The following is a 26,142-nucleotide window of genomic DNA, read 5'->3' as shown; positions in this document are numbered from 1 at the left end:
TTAACACACACTTGTGGGAATGAGGCTTAGATATATAAGCCCTCTTAATGCTAGTTGATTTTATCATGTCATAGAAGAATCAAAAACACCAAACAAGTAGTGTATTCAGTATTCAGTTAGCTGGGAGTCTGAGAATGCTACTGTCAGTCAGCAATAGAACAAAGCAGTAGACAAGTGCATCTTTAAGACCAACTAAGTTTTATTCAGAATGTAAGTTTTTGTATGCTTAAATTCTGAATAAAACTTAGTTGGTCTTAAGGGTGCACTTTACTGCTTTGTTCTATTGCTTCAGACCAATACGGCTGCCTACTGGGATCTGTCAGTCAGCAAGGTTTTGTGCCATATCCAGATAAGGCTTTTGATCAGGGCCGGATCTAGGAGGAGCAGGGGGGGGGGGGTGCTTGCCCAGGGCGCTGATGGAGGGGGGTGCGCCAAATTGGGTATGGAGTCCATTGTATTCTATGGGACCATAATATAGAATGACCCAAAAGGGGGCGTCATTTTTTAATTTTGCCCCCCCCTCAAAAAACATGTCAATCCGGTCCTGCCTTTGATAGCCAAGTAGCCAGTGATGTTGAAGTTCACAGTGTAAGGCCCTTCTAGTGCTTCTTCCAGATTTGTTTGATTGGAATTTATAATCCTCAAAATGGAATAATGGAGGTGTGTGGTAGAAAAAGCTTATGCTGATATTCCTTTGAACCACTTTACCCTGATTTGAAATTATTTGATAGTCACATATAGTTAATACTATAATAATTATTATTATAGTAGCAACTGTGAACTGGGAGCTTAATATTAGCAGATGTGTGTTAGTTCTCTACCAGAAAGTCTGTTTCATCAAGGAACAGACTTCCTAAAGACATGTTAGATGTTCAGCACAATTCATGTGAACAAACACTTTTTAACTTCTACATCTTTTAAAATATACCACCACTAGTATTATTTACTGAGGAACAGTCTGGTATTTGGGTGTCAGCACTGGTAACCTATCTGTTGTCTTCCTGTCAATGGAATAAAAAGTACACTACATGCCTTGTGTTTTAAGAAACATTCTGTTTCTTTAGTGTTATCAGTACTCCTGAAGCCATTGCACCAATATTATAAGTGGCAGCTTTCTTCATCCTAGTATTGTATTTGCAGGCAGAAACCATTCCGCAGTAATTTTGAGATGTAAATATGCCAAGTATTTTGCACAACAGTGGGAGTACTATTCTGGGTTGTGTCTCCAAAGGCTAAAATAAAGGCCTTTGGGAGACTTTTCAGTGTGTATTTGTGGATATGTTGGAGGGAATGGCAAGTTGTGGAAATGTTGGAGGGCGATGACCCATTTTTCTTTAGTTGCATCCACTTTAGAGATGAAATGTAGGATGGAGATGCTAGTTATGTGTGAATTTAAGAACGACCATGCTGCTTTGGACCAATAATTTAGCTAAGTCAGAATTTTGTCTAATGGTTGTAGGCTGACAGATGCCTCAGCAGGGCATGAAGACAGTTTCCATCTTTTATTAATACCCAGAAATTTATTTATTTATTTATTTATTTATTTATTTTATTCCGTAACTTATATCCCGCCCTTCCCACAAGTGGCTCAGGGCGGCTTACAACAAATAATAAAACAATAAAATCGGAACAAATTAATACATTTAAATTCAAACATTTAAAACCTAAAAACCTTAAAATTTTACAATTTACATTAAAACTGTGCAGTATAATCACAAAGATCTAAGATCTAGAAAGCTACATTTGTCTAGTCAGGCGTAGGCTAACCGGAAGAGGGTCGTCTTACAGGCCCTGCGGAACTGAGTAAGATCCCGCAGGGCCCTCACCTCTTCCGGTAGCTGGTTCCACCACATAGGGGCCGTTGTGGAAAAGGCCCTGTCCCTAGTTATTTTGAGGCGCACTTCCTTGGGCCCGGGGATGGTGAGAAGATTTTGAGTCCCAGACCTCAGTACTCTCTGGGGAACGTGTGGGGAGAGACGGTCCCTCAGGTAGGCAGGTCCCAGGCCATATAGGGCTTTAAAGGTAATGACCAGCACCTTGTACCGGACTCGGTATATTATTGGAAGCCAGTGCAGAGCCCGAAGACCCGGCCGAATGTGCCCCCATCTTGGGAGGCCCAATAACAGCCTGGCCGCGGCATTCTGCACCAGCTGCAGTTTCTGGGTCCGGCACAGGGGCAGCCCCATGTAGAGGGCATTGCAGTAATCCAACCTCGAGGTGACCGTAGCATGGATCACTGTTGCTAGGTCGTCGGGATCCAGGAAGGGGGCCAACTGCCTTGCCCGTCTAAGATGAAAAAACGCGGACTTGGCAGTGGTCGCTATCTGGGCCTCCATATTTAGGGACGGCTCCAGCAGCACCCCCAGGCTTTTGACCCTGTCCGCCGGCCTCAGCGGGACACCGCCAAAAGCTGGCAGGGGGATTTCCCCCCCCGGTCCCCGACGGCTCAAACAAAGGACCTCTGTCTTCGCAGGATTCAATGTCAGTCCACTCAGTCTGAGCCACTCAGCCACGGCCTGTAATGCCTGACAAATTGGTTGTCAGGGCTGTGCTGTTTCTGAAAACCAAAAAATAATGGAAAAATGGTAAAGATAGCAAACAAAATTGTGTGTTCAGATTAAGAATTATCACAGCAAACCATTTTATTTAGTAGTCATATTTTTTTTCCTGCAAATGTATCTTTCCCAGGTATTTCAAGCAGCATGAATTTTGATGAAGAAGAGGATGAGGAGGATGAGGATAGTTCAAGTTCCTCCCAGTTAAATAGTAACACCCGACCAGGATCTGCAACAAGCAAGAAATCAAACAAGGTGAAAAGTCTGGCATAATAGTGGAATCATGCCTCGTGGGCCATCTGGCTGACCTGAATTCCTTAGAGCTTAAATTGCCCCAGTGGATTTACAGCAAGAAAGCAGTTACTGCTAACCATGTAAACTTTGTTTTGCTGTAACTTGAAAGCATCATTTCTTTTCTTGCTTTTATCATACAACCAAGAAAGCAGTTTAAATCTTAGCAGTAGCTCTAATTTTGCATCAGTAGTGTGATGACTCCTCCCTTACAGATGTGAGGGTGGAGTGGAGAGGGCTTGTCTGTGGAGATAAATTGCACACCTTGTATTTCCCCCCTAAATTAGCCTACAGTTAGTTCTTTGGACTAAATAAAAAAGCTAAAATTAAAAAAAATTAAAAGAAGCAAATGTTCACAAAGTATCAAAGTGCTGTTGTGAATGTGGAATGGGAGTAATTTCTGGCATCCCCTATTTTTTACAGAGAGCTAGTTTGGTGTAGTGGTTAAGAGCGTGGACTCTAATCTGGGAGAACTGGGTTTGATTCCCCATGCCTCCACATGCAGCTGCTGGGTGACTGTGGGTAAGTCACAGATCTCTCAGAGCTGTTCTCTCAAGAGCAGTTTTTGAAGAGCTCTTTTCAGCCCCACCTACCTCACAGGATGTCTGTTGTGGGGAGAGGAAGGGAAGGAAATTGTAAGCTGCTCTAAGACTCCAAGTGAAGGTGGGGGTATAAATCCAATCTCTTCTTCTGAAGGTTAGCCCACTTGAGAAAGGGAGTATGCAGCTTTCTAAGATTTTTTTTTAATCCAAGAAAAAATACAGAAAAGTCACACAGGGACCAAGGTTAAGCTGCTCTAGTCAAAAATATGTCCCATTTTGGGGGCATGGCATCGTGGAGCTCCAAGATGGATGCCTAAGCCAGCAGCTCATCCCTAACCCAACACTAAAATCTATCTGAAAAGCAACCACGGCGAGTATATGGGCAAAATCCAGAAAGATAGGAAGCATCGAATCTCTCCCCACCAAACCACTGGGAAAACGAAGGCGGTAAGCGATTATTTTCAACCTTCTCCTTCCCCTCATGCCCAGGAGGGCGGGAAACGTGGGCGAGAGCATAATGGTGGAGGGAGAAATGGAAACGCAAAACTCCTCTTCAGCGTTAACAAAAGCTGATCTGGCTGCAATGGAAGAGAGATTTTTGCAGAGAATGGAGGCAATGCTGGGTCCAGTACAAACCTCATTGAAAGAAATAAAAATATATCTGATGTTTAAAAAACGGCAGATTGCGCACTAACATTAGCAGAGTCAATACAAGATGAAAATCAGCAGCTGCAAAGGGAAAACAAGGCAATAATATCCAAACTTTTCATTATAGAGACTGAACAGCATCAAAATAACATCAAACTACTTGATTTCCCAGAAAATTTGGAGGAATTAAAGGATTTAAGGAAATTAATTGCTACATGGCTTGCTTCTGAACTGGGACTAGAAGAAGTAGTCCCAATTATCACCAAATCATATTGAATGGGAGCTCTACACAATGCAAACAGAAAGGGCCCCAGGGACATCATTGTGTCCTTGAATTACAGAGTGAAATCCTCTGTTTTGTCTGAAGCTAGGAAAAAAGGCCACTTCATCTACAAGGAAAACAAGATTGAGGTCTTTCCAGATCTGCTTTCTGAGGCCATCTCTAGAAGCAGAGACCTAAAACTAATAACCTTGCAGCTTCAAAAAGCAAACATAAGATGTGGATGGAATGGCCCTGCTTCACTTTTTGTTCTCCACAATGGAGTAAGACTACAGGCTAATTCAATTGAATCAGGACTCAGACTGCTACAAGCTTTGGGACTGCAGCATGCATCAGAAGATCCTAAGAAGAACTCTAAGAGAAAGCTATTTCAAACTTCTCCTCCCAAGCAAAAATCCAGCAGGATCCCAGTGGCAACATCTCCAAGACTGAGCTTTTCATAAGACTGATAAGTTAAAACTTTTTGGAACATTACTAGTGATGCAACTAGACAAAAAGCTTTCCTAATGTTTTATATTTTATTTCTTTCTGAGGGAAAGCAGTGTATTAAAAATGCAAATAATAATCTAGTGTATCATATATAAAAGTTTGGATATAGTTCAACATTTTTAGCTAAACGTTTGTCAAATGTCTTGTTATGCCTAAAGTGTCAGATAGGGGCTTTTAATGATAGTGATTGGATAGGAGTATTTTATAGCAGGGGTGGCCAACGGTAGCTCTCCAGATGTTTTTTGCTTACAACTCCAGCCCCAGCCAGCATGGCCAATGGCTGGGGCTGATGGGAGTTGTAGGCAAAAAACATCTGGAGAGCTACCATTGGCCACCCCCGTTTTATATTCAATATTTTTTCACTCAGTAATAAACTCCAAAACCCATTCTGTTTTTCTTTCATTAGATATCGAAAAAGCCTTCCACTCCTTAAAAATTTCATATATGAAACAATTTCTTTTTCATATAGGTTTTGGCAAAACTTTTCTTTTGGCAAGTTCAGCGATATATGAAAGTTCCCAAGCATTTTAAAAAATAAAATGGATATAAATCTAAAAATTTGTATTTAGAAAGGGGTAACAGACAAGGGTGCCCCTTGTCCCCACTATTATTTGTTTTGTCAACTGAGCCCCTAGTGTCGATGATTAGAACCTCTGAGGATATACAAGGTATTAAGATGGGAGATAAAGAACACAGGCTCACACTTTTTGCTGATGATATATTATTAACTCTCTCTAATCCAATGGGATCTTTATGAAATTTGCAACCTATTTTACAAGAATTCAGTAATATCGCAAGACTAAAGATAAATCAAACAAAATCTAAAATAATGGCCTTAAACTTGCCACAAGAGCAAATTAAATTAAGATTTAATTTTCAGTTAGTTAAGGACTTCTTACCTTACCTCGGCATAAAAATGCAAATGAAGCCATCAGATATTCTGAAGTTTAATCACTTTAAAATTTCTAATGAAATCAAAAACCAGATTCAGACCTGGAGCACTAAACAATTATCATGGATGGATAGAATTCACTTAATTAGGTATTTTATTTTACTGAAGTTCATTTTTATTTTCCACGCTACACCCATCAAAATCAACCCTATGCACTTAAAATGTGGCAGTCTAGCCTCATAAACTTTCTATGGAACAATAAAAGACACAGAATTCAAGCTGATACCCTGTATAGACATCCAAAAAAAGGAGGCATTCATTTTCCTAATTTGATAAACTATTATAAGACTGTGCATCTATCTAGATTGATCACAATGTTGCGTGAACATGATATGCCTGATTGGATTAATATGTACCAAGAGGATACTTTCCCATTCAATATAAAAGAAATCATTTGGCAAACCTGAAAGGAAAAACCGGAGAAAATAAAAAATAACCCCTTTTTGTTTACCATTCTTAGTGTGTGGTATAGTGTAAAACAACACATATTACCAAAGTTGTCAAGATTTGTTTATTTCACTGGACAAAACTGGTTTCCACCTGCCATGCAAAAAAGAAGAATATGCTCAGTTCCACATAGCAGGGATTACTAAACTGATAGATCTGGTTGACAAAAATAAAATGCTAAAAAAGTGGCTCTAGAACTCCAACTACATGCTTCGATATCATGGTATCGATACTTTCAGCTTTCTCATTTATGTACTACAATCAAATTGCTATACATAATTAAACAGCCAATGACTGATATGAAACATATTATTCAACAGGCAGCAGATACAAAAAAAGGGGGTTATCTCAAAACTATATAGACTCTTAGGTAAAGTAACATTTACAAAAAACTCCTTCATACCAAAAGCATTGGCAAAAGGACTGCTCAATCCAAATAACTGAAGAACATTGGGAAACTATTTGGCATACATATGACTTCACAAATAACATAACATCATTCAAGCTTCAAACTTTTAAGATTATGGCTTACTGATACAACACTTCACAACAGTTATCTAAAATGTCAACTAAATTAAGGTCCTTGTGTTGGAAAAAGTGTAATCAAAAAGGGTCCTATATACATTGTTGGTTACTTTGCCCAAAATTTGGTTCTTTTGGTCCCTAGTAATTCAAAAAATTAAGCTGATTACCATCTGGACTATAGCAGAAACTCCAGAAATGCTTTTATTAAATCTTAGAACGTTTAATAGTATTCCTTCTATTACTAACAAAAGAATTGCATTACTATTATTTGCAGTTAAGTTAGTTATTGCCCATAAATGGAAGTCTGAAGCAGCTCCTACATTAAACATATGGCATTCTAAAATTTGGAATATATACATTATGACTAAACTAACAGACTTATCTAAAAGTTATGAGGATCCAGATTCAAACTTGTTTGTGGCATTGTGGTTTTCTATTTTGGAATATCTTCAAGAACAAAGCGAGATTCCTGATATTATTTTGGCTTTACGCTTATGGTAAATAGATGGAAGAAAAGGAAGAACTAATCTTAAATTATATTTATAGATAGCTGTACTATGTTGGTTATCTTGTATTTGTATGAATAAGCTTAATGTATTTTTTTATGATACTCAACAAAGGGAGTATATCTATGTTAATTCATTGATTTATTGACAAATTGTCTATAGCTGTATTGTGTATAATTTCAATAATGTTTTTCTTTGAAAAGTAAAAAAAAATGTTCCATTTTATTCAATGGAGCTTGCTCTCATGGAGATATTAGTAGGATTGCTGCCAAAGACTATCCATTAGGTACCATAGTACTGCTTAGCACTAAAGCTTCCCAGCATTTTCTTTTCCCAGTGGCCAAATATTGCAGGGGTGACCAACAGCAGCTCTCCAGATATTTTTTGCCTACAACTCCCATCAGCCCCAGTCATTGGCCATGCTGGCCGGGGCTGATGGGAGTTGTAGGCAAAAAACATCTGGAGTGCTACCGTTGGCCACCCCTGAAATACTGTATTTTGAAAGTGCAGCCCTAAACAATTACAGTCTTTGTAGCCCATTGTCTTCATAACTTCAAAATGATTTCAATCTCTTGTTGTGCTTTAAGTCCACGGTAGCATTTCTTTCTCTTCTAGGAAACAGCTGCAGGTCCCAGCCCTTCAACAAACAGCCCTGTAATAGACGTTGAGGACCTGGAGGAATTTGCTGTGAGACCTGCTCCTCAGGGTGTTACTGTCAAATGCCGAATTACAAGAGACAAGAAGGGAATGGACCGTGGAATGTACCCTACTTACTATCTCCATTTGGAAAGGGAGGATGGTAAAAAGGTCACAAACCACATTTTGTTGATTTCCTATGAGATAGCAGAACAAAACAGACGTATGACAGTGGGAATTCATTGTCCTCATCTATTGCAGGGGTGGCCAATGGTAGCTCTCCAGATGTTTTTTGCCTACAACTCCCATCAGCCCCAGCCAGCATGGCCAATGGCTGGGGCTGATGCGAGTTGTAGGCAGAAAACATCTGGATAGCTACTGTTGACCACCCCTGATCTATTGGGTTCTTCTTCCTAAGTGTTTCTAACATATTAATACAAAATTTTAGAGTACATTGTGTTTTGCAAGCAACAAGAATGATTGATTAAAGTTTTCAGTCTCCCTGTGCTAAGTTACCACAAGATATGCTATTGACAATGGAAGTGGTTTTATTAACTATATTTAATCAGAAACAGGGCTTTTTCCTACCAAAAAAAAGCCCAGCAGGAACTCATTTGCATATTTGGTCACACTCCCTGATGTCACCATTGTTTTGCATAGAGTTTTTTGTAGGAAAAGCCCAGCAGGAACACAATCACATATTAGGACCTGACACCAAACCAGCCAGAACTGCATTCCTGTGCATTCCTGCTAAAAAAAAAGCCCTGATCAGAAAGGTTTGGATGCTCAGTCTAAGAGGAAGGACCATGACTCAGTGGTAGAACATCTTCTTGGTATGCAAAAGTTCCCTGGTTCAATACCTGGCATTTCCAGGTAAAGGTCAAGTAATAGGTGATATAAAAGATCTTCAAACCAGAGACCTCCAGAGCTGTTAACATTCTAAATAGACTACTGACCTTCATGGACCAAGTATAAGGCAGCTTCATTTGTTCATTATTCCAACCTTATTTATTTATTAAAGCATTTTACCTTTTCTTGTGGTTCAAGGCAGCATATTTAATTTCAAAATTTAACAATCCAAACACTATCAGAGCAAACTGGTTACTCTGTGAAGTTATGATCAGTATTACTAATCTCATTTGACTCAGAATTAGACATTTGTTCTGACTGTTTCCCTGGCCTCTCAGGAAGGTCCTAATGAGCATCCTAGTGATGAGTAGATATTTGTTTGGTCATTTGCATGCTCTGATAGATTAGAAATTTAAAATAATGTATTAAGTTGAATTTTTGATTGTGTTGTCAAAGTGAATTCTTGTAATTTGTTTTGGATTTATGGTTGGAGGACAAGTTAAAATTCATTTTCTAACCAATAGCAAGCTTTCTAACATCAGTAATATGTGCATTACCTAATTATTATATATAACTTACTATTAAGACTTGATTTTTTTTGCTTTGTTGGTTTTGAACAAATTAATGCTTTAGTCAATTAAATGTAAGATTTGAGAAAACCAAAGTGGTTTTAGTTGGTTCTTTGTTCTTAGGAAATGCCATTTTGGGTGCCTTTAATGGTTAGCAGTTGGGCTTCCCTCCTTTGTGACCTGAACTGGCATCCGTTTTCCTTTCCCTTAAAGGAAACTGTTCAAGATGGAACTAAACATTTAACACAGTGTATCAGGTTTAATTATTTAAACCATACATAATGGATTGAATAAATAAATAGTTTTCTCTGCTGATTTTAACCCATTTTTGCTAACTCTTGCTGACCTGCATTTTTGCTGATAACATTAAATTGCAAGAAATTGGCCTTCGTTGTCTTTTTCTATAAGAGTTTACTTAGAATGTTCCATTTTCTCAATTCCTTAGGTATTCCTATTAGCTGGAAGGAAGCGGAAGAAGAGCAAAACCTCAAATTACCTCATCTCCATAGACCCGACAGATCTGTCACGAGGAGGCGAGAGTTTCATTGGGAAACTGAGGTAAATATATAGGTATTGAAAGTGCATGATATGAAGGTACATGCTAAAATAATCCAATTGACATTTGGGCATAGTAAAAGCATGCCCTTTATCTAGTGATATCATAGAGTTGGATCCAGCCCTATGGATCCAGACTGGATACTGTGAGAAATCTTTGACAGAGCAAGCCTTCCTTCACTTAGTGAAAGAATTTGATCCAACCCATACTGCTATTCCCTGTAAAAAGAGCTCAGGGTGGTGTACAACAATAGATAAAACAACCATATTTATACTAATTTAAAATTAAAACATAAGAATTACAATAAGATTAGTCAGTTTTGTGCTCTTAAAGAAAATTTCAGTATACAGTAGATCACAAATCAAGCAATAATTGTTTCTCATTTGCCTCTATGTGGACACAGATGAGTTTCTGACATTAATGTGGTGCCCCTTCATATACTGCAAATACTCTTTGGGATGTTTTCGATATAATTTAATTGGGATTAATTATCTTTAATTTGCTGTAATTATGCTTTTGTCTATGAAATGGCTAAACAGTGATAACTACAGTGGACTCTTCCTTCTTCTAAAGAGCTTTGGAAAGGTAAATGTCAAGGAGGGGTAGAAGAGCCGTGAAATGATGTTTTGTTTTTTTCCTCTCTGATAGATCAAACCTCATGGGCACTAAGTTTACAGTTTATGATAATGGGGTAAACCCACTGAAAACAACACTGAGTTTAGAGACAAGTAATTTACGCCAGGAGCTAGCTGCCATTTGCTATGTAAGTATCCTTTGTAAGCAAATATTACTATTTTAAAAGCTGGCATATAAAGCACAGTTATCCTGCAGTGCGTTTATATTCCCTAATCAGAGCCTTATCTGACCATTATCCCAGATTTCTGCAGCACCACATTATCTGACTATGATGGAAGCCTAAAAGCACTGATGACTTTTGCCTTGTTAGCACAGCCCCAGTCAAAGCTCACAGAGTGAAGGAATGGGGGTTTCCAGCCCCTGACCAACTTAATTGAGAGGACCCAACCTCCTAAGCTGATGATTATGTATCGTACAGCATGATTGTCTCTGGGGGCACTCCTGCACAGGAAAAGTCGATTGTTTTAATATCAGTAATCACTTTGAAGGAGCCTCAACCTAGCTTTCTCCCTGATCACTTTTGTATATTTTCCATGTAGGAATTGTTTTCCTTCAAGGAACTTTCATCTACTCCTGGCAATTCAGATATTCTCTTGAGGGTGGGTTTAACCACTGTTTCAACAACTATTGAAGTCTGCGGCAGGTTGGGAAAATTAGATTTATATAGTCTGGATCTATTTTGGTTAAGTGTATTCCTTGCCTTTCAGGTAACTATATGGTCTCTGTCTACAGATTGCCCAAGTTTTCTTCTAGTTGACCATGAGATTACTTTGGAAACAATAAAAGAAAATGAAAAAGTCTTCTAGCAGTGATGACAAACATCATCATCCACACCTGTTTTCTAATATTATTTCTTGTAAATCAGATGTGAATGGTGATGCTTGTCAGCAAAAACACTGTTGAGTTGAACCAAAATAGCACTACCTTGTTTGACAAATCTCTGTTGTGACAGAACATATATAGGCCATTACCACTTTGCTCTCCTGCCTTCTATGTGTGTTCAGAACTGCTACACCAGGGTTCAGAAGGAGTTCAGCTGCATCCAGTTGCACTTTAATTAAGTGTCCATCATTGCTAAAAGCGTTCATCATTTACTTTTATTGTTTCCAAAGCAATCTCATGGCCCAATGAAAGGAAATTTGGATTACTTATAGTAAGAGGACCACAGTTTTCAATGAGTAGATTTTAGGCATAATGTGCTTTTAAAAAGAACATTTAAATGAGGCATGACTAAATAAATTGCACAAAAGCAAGGCTCTGTTTAAAAACATATGAGAAGCCACGCTGGATCAGGCCAATGGCCCATCCAGTCCAACACTCTGTGTCACACAGTGGCCAAAAAAATGAGGCGCTATCAGGAGGTCCATCAGTGGGGCCAGGACACTAGAAGCCCTCTCACTGTGCCCCCCCCAAAGCACCAAGAATACAGAGCATCACTGCCCCAGACAGACAGTTCCAACAATATGCTGTGTGTTTCTATAATTATTGGTTAGCTGGACTTCCAGGTTTGGCATAATACAGCATCCAGTGTGTCCAATCAGAGGCACAGAGAGTACTAGTGAAAAAGCCAAGTAACTATGGCCATTCATTCATTTTGGCCATAAGGGAAATGACATCTGTATTAACTTGTTAATGATAATGGAGGTTGTTGAGATGAGTCATACAACTATAGCACAAATGCACTGAGTGGCAACATGGCATGAGGAATATTCCTAAGATTTCTTTATCCTTGCATGATTCTTTTTGTGTTCAAATTCTGGATTTCCCTTGAGCAAAGATGGCACACTGAAATGAACATTTGGTGCCCAGATCACCACACTGCATGTTCTTAGCTCATGCAGATTTTACACCTAGTGCCTAGTTCAAGCAAGCAAATTGCTGAGTTCACTGTATGCTGATTTACTTACCCAGGATCACTCAAGCAAAGGGAGAATCTAGTATTAATTTGACATCTGATCACCAAACATATAGAGTCACATGACTAGAGGGAACCACTAATCATTATGAAATGAGGGGTGCTTGGTGGGGTGAACTCAAACCACTTTTGAATCACATCTTGTGTCTTGGAAGTTATTATCATTAATCTCAGACGTAGAGGATGTGGCTTAACTTCTCAAGTGGCAAAGGAAAGGCACTTTATATTTGACCAAAGAAATCTTCTTTTATGTGTTTCTGGGACCATCTTTTTATTTAAAATAGATACAGGCCTAATCCCTATCTCAAATTAAGCCCTACAGAGTGTCCAACTTTATGTTTTAAGGTAACAACTTTCCAGTAATGCTCCCTGAATCCAATGTGTTGGAAGCAGAAATTAGGTACCCCTCATGCAAAAGTAAACACAGTTCAAGGAGTACTTGAGGAAAACATTTAAATGTATGTGTGTGTGTGTTCCCATTTATTTACAATGGGAAATTGGCACATATATAATTAATACAATTTTAAAATATGATTGTGATCTAACATATTTCAGTGTTGGAAATCCACAGGAAATATACATTTACATGGTATGTGTGGAGTATAGCTCTGATGGAAAAATAAGCATATCAAATTAGATTAGCAAAAACAATCCAATGACTGCAGATGCTATTTATGTTGTTTGGAATCTGTTAATACCCTTGTCTGTTTAGTACATTTATTTGTTTGTTTAGTACCTTTTAATCCTAGCTTTCCTCCAAGGATTCTTTTCTTCTTCAATTTTATTCTCCAGCAACCCTCAAGTTTGACTGAGGAGTGCTGGCCCAAGGCCATGCGATGCTTTTCATGGCAAGAGATACTGGAATGTGGGTCTTCCAGGTCCCAGTCCAGCATTTTAACCAGTACATAACACTGTCTCAGCTGACTTAACCACATGCTCCTAATACATTGTAACTAGTGGGTGACTTTTGGAATTATTCAGTTGGATGCATGTAGATACCTTTTGTCGAAATGTGTCACTTTTTGATAGTTTATGCTACAAGCTGAATCTGATAGTACAAAAAAACAAGATATACCTTCTAGCATTATATTGATACTGAAACGCTAAGATTTTGATATTGTATGTACTTTGAGAGGTGATTTTTATACGTGGATAAATAAATGTGGTTTTAATATTCTTTAATACTTTTCATAGAAGTTATATTACAGGTTATTAATTAATCAGCAGCTGCACCTAATGGTCATTGTCAGAACTGCAGCCCCGCTGTAAGCATTGGGAAAGAGACATTTCAGACAAGTAGTGTGAAATATAACTATTAGCCTGAATAAACATGTTTAACAAAGGAACATGTTTATTCAGGCTAATAGTTATATAACAGTCTCTTAACCATTTACATGAGATTCTATTTGCTCAGGTTATAACCAGCATGTGGGGTGGCATTCTTTAACCATTTAGGTATGTGTGCCTTATTCTGTAAAAGTAAGTGCATGCACGCATGAACACACATGAAGCTGCCATATACTAAATCAGACCCCCTGGTCCATCAAAGTCAGTATTGCCTACTCAGACTGCTAGCAGCTCTCCAGGATCTCAGGCTGAGATCTTTCACATCACATATGACCTAGCATTTTCAACTGGAGATGCCAGGGATTGAACCTGGGACCTTCTGCATACAAAGCCACAGCTATTTTCCTATTTAGCAATTATTTTATTTATAAATTAATATCCCACCATTATCAGAGCAGCTTAGAAAAAGAATAATTCAACTGAAGTAAAATATACTATAAAAATAAACCATAGTACAATAGCAGCAATTTCAAATGTATTTATTTAGGAAAAGTTATGTCACTTTTCCAGGAACTGACCCAAGATGGCTTTTAAAAATTTTAAAACCCCCAAATTTTAAATATATTAATTAAAATTCAGCATAAAAACCTAGTCCAGCATATAAACATAGACTATAAAAACAGATAATTGAAACCGCCCATTCAAATAAAAATAATAAAGCAACAGCATTGATTAAAAACTTGTCAAGAACAATGAACTCTGTAGAGATGTTTCATATACCCACCACTTCAGGCTTTCTGGAAAAGAATGATCTTAACCAATCTCTGCAAGGCTATCAATGAGGGGCTGCAAGCCTCTGCAAGGCTATCTACAAAGAAAAGGATTTAAGAAATGTTAACAGTACAGTCTGGGGCATAGACTTTCCAATTCCCTGGTGGGGGGGGGGAGGATGGGGTTCAGCCAGAGGCATTGCTGTGATAGGTCCCTAAAAGAACTGGGATCCAATGGCATCATAGGGAGGAGCTAGTGACATCACAGGGAGGGGCCTCCATTATCACTATCTGTGGAGGTGGGGCCATGGGGGATTTAGGGAGAAGCTCCACAGAAATTTAGGAGGAACCCCCCCCCCCCTACAATGTCCCTGGGCTGAGTCAAACCCAGGAAAAGGTGGGAGTTGGCCAGTGGTTATAGTGGTATGTCAGCAGTCTCCAGCTGTGTCCTGTTTTTGAAATTCGCTTTTAGAATAGCTACTTTTAGATCTGCAAACATGCATATCGTGTACATAGAATAAGCTAATGATCACAAATTTGACAGTAAAAGGCAGCACAGAGCAGTCTTTAGGGGAACTTTTTAAAAAGCTTCCCTGGATGTTCATTTACAGGTGTCTTGTTTCTGCCTTATTCATAAGGTCAGGGCTTTTTTTGTAGCAGGAACTCCTTTGCATATAAAGCCACACACCCCTGATGTAGCCAATCCTCCTGGCGGTTACAGTAGGCCCTGTACGAAGAGCCCTGTAAGCTCTTGGAAGATTGGCTACATCTGGGGTGTGTGGCCTAATATGCAAAGGCGTTCCTGCTACAAAAAAAAAAAATCTGTGTAAGAGTAGCATTGTACTCAAATTTACAAGATTATGGCATCACAGATACCTTCATTTGGTAAATGCATGGCTGGAGTCTCTGAGCTAGGGCAGAATAGAAAACAGTTGCTGTGCATTCAATAAAACAGCTACTCTGAGGTCTCCATTGAGTGTCCTGGAAGGTTCAAGTGTTCTCCCACAGGCTTCTCAGTCTTATGATTCTTGATGTCAGATTTGTGTCCATTGTGTCTGGGAATCTGAAAGACTTTTTCTGCCATTTATGCCTGAAGGAGCATTTCCAACATATGCAAGAACAGAAGAACACTTCACCCTTCCAGGACACTCAATGGGAGACCTCAAAGCAGCTGCTTTATTGCAAAGGAACTTCAGAAATAGATGGGGATAGGAGACTGCTGAATTGCAAGCTATTACAACACTCAGAACAATGGAACCCTCAGGACTTATCAGAGATTTTGACTTCTTCTCTCACTACACATGCTAAGTCACTCAGTTCTCACTTATACCCAGATGTCAAATTATGTTGTTTTAAATGGTGGCACTGGACTCAAACTTAATTCTCCCATCCATTGTTAATTGCTTTATTATCTGTATACCAATTCACTGCCATTTTCACCTTACCTAATGTGTTATTGCAATCTTAGCTGTATGTATTGCTCAGTTACTTAGAATTTTTTACCATAATTATCTCTTCCTGGCACTTTAAACTTCCCCCTTACCTATATGTAATATTTGAAGAAATCTGTTTCAATTAAACTTAGGGAGTAAACATACCAAGTCTCTCAGTTCTTGCTTATACCCATAATGGAACCTTACTTGACTTGTAGGTACCACTGGACTCAAACCTTGTTCCCACAGCTGCTTGTTAACTCTTATATTTGCTTGCTAATTTACTTCCATTCACAGATCTCTCTCACATCCATTGTCAGCTAAAATCACTTAATACTTATGCATCTTAACTCTAAATTCTGTTTCACCTGTATCTGATGAAGCTTATACCCAGAATAAAACTTTGTTGGTCTTAAAGGTGCCAATGGACTCAGACTTCATTGCTTCAGAACAACATGGTTACCCACCTGGATCTAAATAAAACACACACAAAAGCTTATACCTAGAATTAAACTTGGTTGGTCTTAAAGATGCCAATGGACTCCAACTTTGTTCTGCTGCTTCAGACCAACTTGGCTACCCCACCTGAATCCATTAGCTAGTTGGTTGCCACTTTGAACCTCTACCACACCATTTTAGGTAACAGCAAAATGAAAAGCATGAACATGTACAGAGTGCACATTCCTTGGCAATGTTGTCTCTGGACTGCCCACAGGACAAAGGAAATATTAAAAGGCCTCTGATCTTCATGTCCCCTCCACTCACTTTCCCCCAAATGTAAAGCAAGCAAGTATGTTGAGCCCAGCAAAGGCCTTGCAGTCTGACTGTTGCCACACTTAAAGTTGGATGCAGCTGGCCAGGGTTAAGGACTATATTTTCTTTTCCAGCAGACACCAAACATATTTAAGTATTGATGTGTTCTGGATATCAAAACCTGGTAATTAATTTAGAGAGTCCAAAGATACAGTCAAAAACTTTTGCAGATCACAATTACCTTTTACAATATCAAGTGTCCTTCAGCACTCTAGGCTGGCCAGATGGGTGGACAAAATAGCCACCTTTCCTAGATCTCAGGTGAGAGATCTGTCCTCCCTGATGGATCCAGCAACAAGAGAGCTTCTCTACCTATTGCCAAAAACATTATCAAAGCCCTTTCCCCACCCCCTTGACCCAGGTCTGCTCAGGTCAAAACAGCTTTTCCTGTTTCCAGAGAAAGTCTTCTTATTTGATACCTCCACATATATGTTTCCTGCTTGGAGAAGTGGGGAGGGGAGGGAAGAAGGGGGGTGTTTATCTATCCATCTATCTATCCACTTCTGCTCTGCTAGCTCAATTAGCATTTTTAAGAAGGTGAGCTTGGAAGATCATTATACCACTGACTCCCTTCTTTCCAGCCCAGAGGAAAAAACACACACAAGGGGGAGTTTTCCTGCCTCACAATGTCCCAAAAGAAAAATGCATTTATCCACAAGATCCACTACCCCATTCAGCCACCCCTGTAGTTTATGCCTATGAGTTCAGTAACTATCATCAATAGTTTCTGAACTGAATATATTCACTAGTTGCAAGCACAACAATGAGGAAGATGGCTCCTTATTGTTTCTTTCTGTGTTGCTCATCTTTCTCTTACTGCCATAAATTAAGGGAGAGGGAGATTTCTGTAGCCAAGTGTTGTGGAAGTCTGCCTCTCCCCACTGGCTGCACTCTATTTTTGGGCTGTGGAAGTGGGTTCTGCCACCACTGATACCAACAGTGAGGACTTTAACCAGGAGAAATGACTTTTATGAGGCCACAGAGACACCAGAAGGGTTGATGCTAGCCAGGTAAATCTGTGGCTGGTTTGGTCCTTCCTTTTGCTTTTAAACTTTGAAGGGTTATGGGGGAAGATAAACCTGTCCTCAAGAAATAATGCCTGGTAGACCTGGTCCTTTAAAATGTTAAGCAATTTTTTTGGTTGTTGGAAAACAATGGTCCTATGAAATTTAAAGGGATGAGGTATTTAATAGCTAATGGTTGGGATTAGATTTCCTTTCTATCCTCTCCCCTCCCCAAGCTTTTGTGCCTCCCTGAAACCAAAATACTGCTACAATTCCAGCAAACCAAAAGGAGGGAGGAAATGCCAGGTGATACATGAAAGCTTTTTTTCATACAAATCCTCTACGTGTTTTGCCATAGAAGCTTTGGGGGTGGGGGGATCAGAGAATTCACCTAGTGCTGGACCTTCCCAATTCCCAACAGCAATGAAGTTATATTATCATTCAGGACATAAGTTTTTCCTATTTTCAGAAATTTTTGAGTGTTCTGCACATTCCTAGTTCATCTCTGCCATCTCAGCAAGTGACTCTAGACAAGAGAAGCCTTTTCAGCTGTACCCAACCCCTCATATGTATATGATTTCAGGGTTCAAAGTAGTAGTAGTAGTAGCAGTGTTAACAAGAATTACTGTTAGCACATTTCATTTATCATGGGATGCTGAAATGTTGCTCAAATTTCTAAGCATTGTGATTTGATGTTCTGAGCCTAAATATTCTTGCATATTGTTGATTGACAGTAGGATAATTTTGTAGCAGTTATTTGTAGGCTGATTTCAAAATTTAATGAATGCAATATCAAGTGTTTCTTTTATTTATTTAAAAACAGGAGACAAATGTTTTGGGGTTTAAAGGTCCTCGCAAAATGAGTGTCATCATCCCAGGAATGAGTATGGACCATGAAAGAGTTTCCATCAGACCACGCAATGTAAGTCCCTATCAGTGTAATCCTAAACAGAACTACACATTAAGAGCATAAGAATATAAGAAGAGCATTGCTGGATCAGACCAGTGGTCCATCTAGTCCAGCAGCCTGTTTCACACAGTGGCCAACCAGTTCCTTTGGAGGGACAACAGCAGGACAAGGAGGCCCTGTGGTTCGTTCATGGCTCTAGGAGGCAAAGTTTTACTACCCCTGAATGTGGAATTCCCCTTTGAGTCCTTATGGCTAGTAGCCACTGATAAAATTGTCCTTCATTAATCTGTCTAATCTCCATTTAAAACTGTTTATGTCTGTGGCCATCACCACATCTTCTGGCAGCCAGTTACACATTTTAATCACAAGTGTCTGTCCTGAATCTACTGCCCATTAACTTAATTTGATGCCAAGTTCTAGTATTTGGGGAGAGGAAGAATATGTTCTGTTTGTCAATTCACTCCACTCTGTGCATAATATCATAAACCTCTATCGTGTCCCCTTAGTAATCTTTTTTCCAGACTGAAAAGTCTGAAGCTTTTCAGCCTTTCCTCTTAGGGAAGGTGCTCCAGCCCCCTAATCATCTTAGTTGTCTTCTTTACTTTTTTCAGCTCCGCGATGTCCTTTTGAGATACAGTAACCAGAACTGTACACAGTATTCCAAATGATGGTGCACAATAGATCTATATGGGGGGCATTATAATATTGACTGTTTTATTTTTCATCCCTTTCCTAATAACCCCTAGCATAGAGTTTGCCTGCAGCACTCTGGGTTGACATTTTCATTGAAGTATCTACTGTGACCCCAAGATCTTTTTCCTTCTTCGTCTCAGCAAGTTCAGACCTCTTTAGCCTCATCTGAAGTTTATTTTATTTATTTGATTCAATTTGTATCCCACCCCATTCTACAAGCAGGCCCAGGCCAGTTCATAACACATGATAAAACAATAAATAGTAAGAATGGATTTTTTTTTTGTTCCAATGTGCATCACTTTACACTTATCAACACTGAACTTCATTTGCCACATTGTTGCCCACTCACTCAATTTGTGGAGATCCTCCTGGAGCATTTCAGTCAGGCTTGGTTTTCACCATCCTGAATAATTTTGTGTTAACTGTAAGCTTGGCCACTATGCTACTCATCCCTAGTTCCAGATCATTTATGAATAAGTTAGATAGTTTTGGTCCCAATACTGACTCTTGTGAGATCCACTGATTATTTCCCTTCATTGCAAGAGCTGTCATTTATTCCTATTCTTTGCTTCCTTTCATTTAACCCTGGGGCATCAAACTAATTTGTTATGAGGGCTGGATTTGACATAAATGAGACTGTGCTGGGCTGGGCAATGTGTGTCATAAAATGTAATGACAGGTAGTGGAGATATAAACTTTATAAAAGACACAAATACAACTGCCCTGGGCCTGCATATGAAATGGCTGGATATTGTGAGCTTTGTTGCTTGGTGTGCTGGTCAAGAACGTGAAGGCGCCATGACACAGACTGAGGGCTATGTATTTGTCTACAAAACAATAGTCTTCCCCCCAAAAATAACTACAGCTTCTTTGAGGCAGTTCAAGAATAGAGAGACAGTGATGTATAGTGGTCAGTATTAGCCTGCTGTCTGGGAAGTCTAAATTCAAAACCCCGAAAGGGAAATGTGTTGGGTGAACTTAGTCTGAACACACATGCTTAGCCTAATCCACCTCACTGACTTGTTGTTATTCCTCATCTAAATAGTTCACATTGCTTTCCTCCTGAGAAAGACTGGATCATGAGGGCATGAATAAGAGGAGGTAGCCCAGTTGCACCCAGGAGAGCCCTGGCATAACTGGCTAAGAGAACTCTCTGTCTCTCTCTGTAGCAAGGCAAAAAGCTCATACCTTGTATAAAACTTCATTGGTCTTAAAGGTGCTTTCTTTGTATCTCTCCCATGTAATTGAGGAAACTAGGCAGAGTAAGCTATCGCTCTTTCCTTCCCTCTATCCCCAGGGGACGAGGGGGAGGAGCCTCAGCCAATTAAGAGAGGCTCTGCTGTGCAATTGAGAGAGACTGGCAAAGCAAGCTCTCACTTTTCCCCTCCCTCTCCAAGGTGGAGCCTCAGCCAGTAGAGGGAAGCCAGGCTTTACTCTGTAGCTCCAGTGCAATTGAATGAGCCTGTCAAAACAAGCTGTGATGCAGAAGGAAGCAAGAGAGAGGGGGAAGGAAGCAGACAACAGGCAGTTGCTCCCAGGCCACATACAAGCCATAAGAAAGCTCTTATTTTAATTCATAAGAAAGCTCATCTTCTTATTTCATGACTGCTAAGCTTACTCAGGAGCCTTTGGTGAAGTACTTTGTTAAAAGCCCTTTGAAAGTCTAAGTATTTAATGTCTACCAGGTCAACATTATCTACATGATCATTCACTTTCTCAAAGAACTAAGTATTTTTAAAGCTACTGGTCTTAAAAGGGCATAAATCTGCTTAGGCTGGGACTGCATATCTGGTAAACATCATAACATTAATTTATCAACAGTAACTATGGTGAAGTCATAAAATCAAGGTTAAATTGTGGATTCTACAGCCTCATTATGGTTGCTTCCCTATGAGCCATTGTATTGTATTGTTCACTCATTTTTACTGGGGGATCAGATGTTAACAGAATGTTTCATTCAAGTGGTTTTCTCCTTGTTTCCTGATCTTCTTTCAGTCTTATTTTTTGTAATTTTTTAAAAAAATAAAATGCAGTTGCAGTGCCAGACAGCTTCATATGGAGAGTCAAAGAACTACTGAGGTTACCCAAGGCTCATGTTCCTTTAAATTGTTGTTTTAGTTGTTCTGGTTGTTTCCTATTCTCTAGAGCTACCCAGGGATTCATGAATCAGTTGTAATTACCAGTTCTTATTCCTTAAGTGGTGGCAGTGGTGATAAAGATTTTCATTTTATGGACTTTCCCATATTGTATTTTTAAGATTGTTACAGAGTAAGATTGTAAAATTATTATAATAAAAAATATGAGCAGTAGCTTTGCCTGCAAAGAGAAGAACAGTAATTCTCTCTCTCTCTCTTCCCCCCTCTGTGAAATGAATAAATGAATTAATTGTAGATTCTTGAATGGTTGATGCAAGTCATAGAGAGGAGAGGAAATGATTAATTAGACTGTAAGACAAAGGAGAGGGGAATGAAAATTTCATGGAGAAGCAAGACTTCTGTTGAGTGGGACTTTTGACATCTTGTCTACAGGAACAGGAAATGCTAAAAAATTATTGAAAACATAGTACTATATTAAATGCCAGGCGGGACACTAGTTTCAATTCTTCTCATAGCTGATATTAAATTTTGGGGAAGAGGTATAATGCCCTCCCAAAAACAAGTGGCGTATAAATAAAGGGTGAACTCTAATCAAGATTTCACACAACACAGTACTGAGTTTTAATGAAGGTATTGGTCAGACTGTGTTTCTTTGTTTGTATGCTATATCTTTGTATATATCTATCATGGATTCTAAAAGTATTATGCTGTTAATGTAATCATATTACATTGTGCAAGTGTGTGTGTGGGTCTCAAATGTAATACTTGTGTAACCTAGAAAAAGGACAGAAAAGGCAGCTAGGCAATGTCAAATGTGCTGTTTCATGTCTTGGGATGAAATGCAAGTTTCAGTCTTTCTCTTGTAGTGTTTTAAGTTCACTTAAGAGCTGGGGTTACATTTTATGAGGGTTGGCTCAAGGAAGATGCTTCTATGGGGCTCTTCACTGAATTAAAGCTTGTACCCCATATTCTTACAGGAACATGAAACACTCCTTGCAAGATGGCAGAACAAAAACACAGAGAGCGTCATTGAGCTGCACAACAAAACCCCAGTCTGGAATGATGACACCCAATCTTATGTTTTAAATTTCCATGGTCGTGTAACACAGGCCTCAGTAAAAAACTTCCAAATTATTCATGATAATGATCGTAAGTATGGCCTCTTTTGTTATATTACATGGAAATGAGGTTTATTTGTATAACATCTTACCATTCATATGAATTATTTGAAATGAAAGAGATAATTTGGTTGGTTTATTAAGACCAGAATTCACATTCAGTACCAGGGCTTTTTTAAAAAATAGGAACGCACAGGAGCGCAGTTCCAGCTGGCCTGGCACCAGGGGGTATGGTCTAATATGCAATTGAGTGCATGCTGGACTTTTTCTACAAAAAGACCCTGTGTGAAACAATGGTGACATCAGGGGGCATGACCTAATATGCAAATGAGTTCCTGCTGGGCTTTTTCTACAAAAAAGCCTTGTTTCGTAAAATCCATTTAGAGCAATCTGAAGCTGGCTTTAGCCCTCCACTTTTTGGGGGGTGGTGGTGGTGGTGGTTATGCAATGACGTTGCATTTGCCCAATTCAAGTTAACCATATGTGAAGCACTTGTCAATATCCAGTCCTCAGCTTTTCTGATAACAACTGTATGAAGGGAACATGCAGAGGAATTTTCTTATTTGCAGGAATTTGGGTGGCATTCATGTGGAGAAGAATTGCACCTTCCCACTTATTCTGAAGATTAAGGCTAGTCTGGGCAGAATCACCTGCCAGGTCAGTGACTGAGCAGCAGAGAAAGTTCAGGCCATTCAGAGACAAAACTTTGAATCCTAAACACTGATTCGTCTTACACACAGCCTTTTTCTGTTGTGAGGTTTAAAAGTCCTTGCAGTCATCCACTCTGGAGCACATTCCTCTAGAATTAGGCACTTCTGCTGACAGAATACCTGTATGTTTCAATGAGTTGGAAATTGCCAGTTCTAAGAGGAAAGCTGACCTGGATAGCCCAGACTAGACTCATAGTATCTTGGAAGCCAAGCAGGGTCAGCTCTGGTTATTGTTTGAATAGAAGACCTACAAGGAATACCAAGGTCATGATGCAGAGGCAGGCAATGGTAAACCACCTCTGAATGTCTCTTGCCTTGAAAACCCTATGGGATCACCTCATAGCTGTTACTTGATGGCAAAAAAAAGGAATACACAAACTGTCCACAGCAGAACACCTCCTCTGCAACCACCTCTGCAAAGGGTTGCAGTTGGAAAGAAGGCAAGGATCTAAGCCAAGAATTCAAGCCAAGGTCTGCAACAAGAATGTGTCTGCTCTGCCCCAAGTAATCCAAATTCTGCAGTAATAAAACATTCACAGTTTAATCAAAGTTGTGCACATATTTACTTCCTTGACATTGATCTTGCACTTGGATTTTTTAAACAAATGGGCTAGTCAGTGGATGCAAGAAGAAACAATGTAGAATATTTATTTATTTATTTCAATTTATATCCCGCCCTACCCGACCGAAGCGGGCTCAGGGCGGCTCACAACACAAAAATTCTAACAATAAAATTAAGAATTAAAATACATTAATAATTTACACAATAAAAATAAACAATTCATCGATGTGTTAACCCATAGTTTTCCTTAGAAGTATTCAGATGCTAGTCAGTTGTATGCCTGAGGACTGTTACAGGCCATGCGGAATTGCCCAAGGTTCCGCAGGGCCCTCACCTCTTCCGGCAGCTGGTTCCACCAGCAAGGGGCTGTGATCGAAAAAGCCCTGTCCCTAGTTGACTTCAGACGGGCCTCCTTTGGCCCAGGGATTGTAAGGAGATTTTGAGAACCCGATCTCAGCACTCTCTAGGGAACATATGGGGAGAGACGGTGCCTAAGGTAGGCAGGTCCTAGGCCATATAGGGCTTTAAAGGTAATAACCAGCACCTTGTACCAAACTCAGTATATTATTGGCAGCCAGTGCAGTCCCCGAAGCCCTGGCTGAATGTGCTCGCATCTAGAATATGAAGACCTAAAACATTCATTTTTAAAAGAATTATATCAAGATATGATTTTACATAGTAAATATACTTGTTTCATTTGTTCCAAGATAATTTCTAGTCAAGTAGGCTTTTTCAGAATATTTAGTGTCTTGAAAAAGACATGTTGGGGACAGATATGCTCACCACAGGCAATAATGTCTCTTTCATACTGTGATGTGTCCTATAGTTCATGATGGGGTGGATTTATACTCTGTAGTATCCTTCAGGAGGTAGTACTCATTCTGACCAAGTAGCTCCCAGGCATCCCCAAGTAGCTCCCACCCATACTCGCTAATGGAGAGGCACTCTCATTATGTCTGCAATCTTTAAGGTTTAGCTTGCGGGCAGTGACATGGAGTGGAGCAAAACTCTGGTAAGGAGTATTGGAAAGCAGCTACGAGGGTTCCCTCAGGTAGCACATTTGGGAGTTCAGGGTGACTTAACCTGTCTCTTGCTCATTATCTGTGTTCATCTTGTCTGCATCTCTGTAGTATTTCTTGTTTCCAGACCCTGTCTTTATTGTGGGAGTTGTGTGTGGAGACAGCCTAACAGCTGAATACCATCTCACTCATACAACTTTCAACTCTTGGAAGAAAACTATCTCCAAGTCTAAATTCCTATTATTATTCTTCCTCTTCCAAGAGGAAGAAAACTGTCTCCCAGAGAGGCTGTGACTCAGTGGCAGAACGTGAGCTTTACATGCTGAACGTGCCAAATCCAGTTTACCAGCATCTTAAGTTAAAGGATCATGTAGCAGGTGGTGTGAAATACCTCTATCTAAGACCCAAAAGAGCTTCTTCCAGACAAAACAGGCAGTAATAACCACAACAGGCCAATGAATGATATGACTCAATATGCTTCATGTGCTCAAGAGAACAAAAGTTTTTTGCAGTTACAATTTATGTTGTGACATATAACAAAATTTGCATGGTCTAAAAACTATATTGATGCTTTCTTGGGTTTGTTATTTCAGCTGACTACATAGTGATGCAATTTGGTCGTGTAGCTGAGGATATTTTCACCATGGACTACAACTACCCAATGTGTGCACTTCAAGCCTTTGCAATTGCCCTGTCTAGTTTTGACAGCAAGTTGGCTTGTGAATGAACATGTTATATCTGAGTCTCACTCAGCCAAAACCATGTACCACCAGAAGATGATAACAGAAATTCCAGATTTAATCTGGTGTCATCATTGGTTTCATACTTTAATGGAGCAGGTAAAATTTGCTTTCTGAAGGACTATCCCTCTTGCTCGGGGGAAAAATATTTTAAAATTAAGAACTTTTGGAAAATATTTTTTCTTTCTATTCTCTATTTTTCTGCAAGTGGCACCAGAGATCTGTAAATAAAAGTCTTATCTCATGTCCTCAGTTCTGTTATGAAGATGTGCCATGATGTACTGTACCGTGGCTTAAGCAAAAACACCATTGGGAGTGGTGTGTCTTTATTTCTAAATCAATGAAATCTACTGCAACGCAAGTCTGTTTTTAGATTCAAAAAGTATCCAGAGGCTGTAAGCAGACCTCAAGATGGCATGAAATACTTTGAGAGCTTCACGTCACCCTTTTAGAAACAAAACCATGAGAAAGATGCACTTTAAAAAAACCTGACAAAGGTAGCATTTAATCTCAATGCTGAGTGAACTTGATTTGTGATATTCAAATGTTGCGGGAGGGGGCGGGGGGGCTGATGAATATTTAGCTGTGAGG

General features: G+C 39.4%; 1 protein-coding gene across 3 annotated transcripts in view; it reads left to right on the top strand.

Annotated features, from left to right (window-relative positions):
- TUB (TUB bipartite transcription factor) overlaps positions 1 to 25,897 on the top strand; it is a 260,973-nt gene extending 235,076 nt beyond the window's left edge. For all 3 annotated transcript variants that reach the window (XM_060262944.1, XM_060262942.1, XM_060262943.1), the window contains 7 exons: positions 2,689 to 2,810; positions 7,851 to 8,042; positions 9,735 to 9,847; positions 10,494 to 10,608; positions 18,527 to 18,625; positions 22,380 to 22,551; positions 25,405 to 25,897. In XM_060262944.1, coding sequence (XP_060118927.1) covers positions 2,689 to 2,810; positions 7,851 to 8,042; positions 9,735 to 9,847; positions 10,494 to 10,608; positions 18,527 to 18,625; positions 22,380 to 22,551; positions 25,405 to 25,538 — 947 coding nt within the window. In that variant the 3' untranslated portion in view covers positions 25,539 to 25,897. The remainder of the gene's footprint in view (positions 1 to 2,688; positions 2,811 to 7,850; positions 8,043 to 9,734; positions 9,848 to 10,493; positions 10,609 to 18,526; positions 18,626 to 22,379; positions 22,552 to 25,404) is intronic.
- The last annotated feature ends 245 nt before the right edge of the window (positions 25,898 to 26,142 follow it).

Source organism: Heteronotia binoei, chromosome 21 (assembly GCF_032191835.1).
Source record: "Heteronotia binoei isolate CCM8104 ecotype False Entrance Well chromosome 21, APGP_CSIRO_Hbin_v1, whole genome shotgun sequence".
NCBI lineage: Eukaryota > Metazoa > Chordata > Lepidosauria > Squamata > Gekkonidae > Heteronotia > Heteronotia binoei.
The sequence above is the reverse complement of the archived record's forward strand: the minus strand, read 5'-3'. Positions and strand labels throughout refer to the sequence as shown.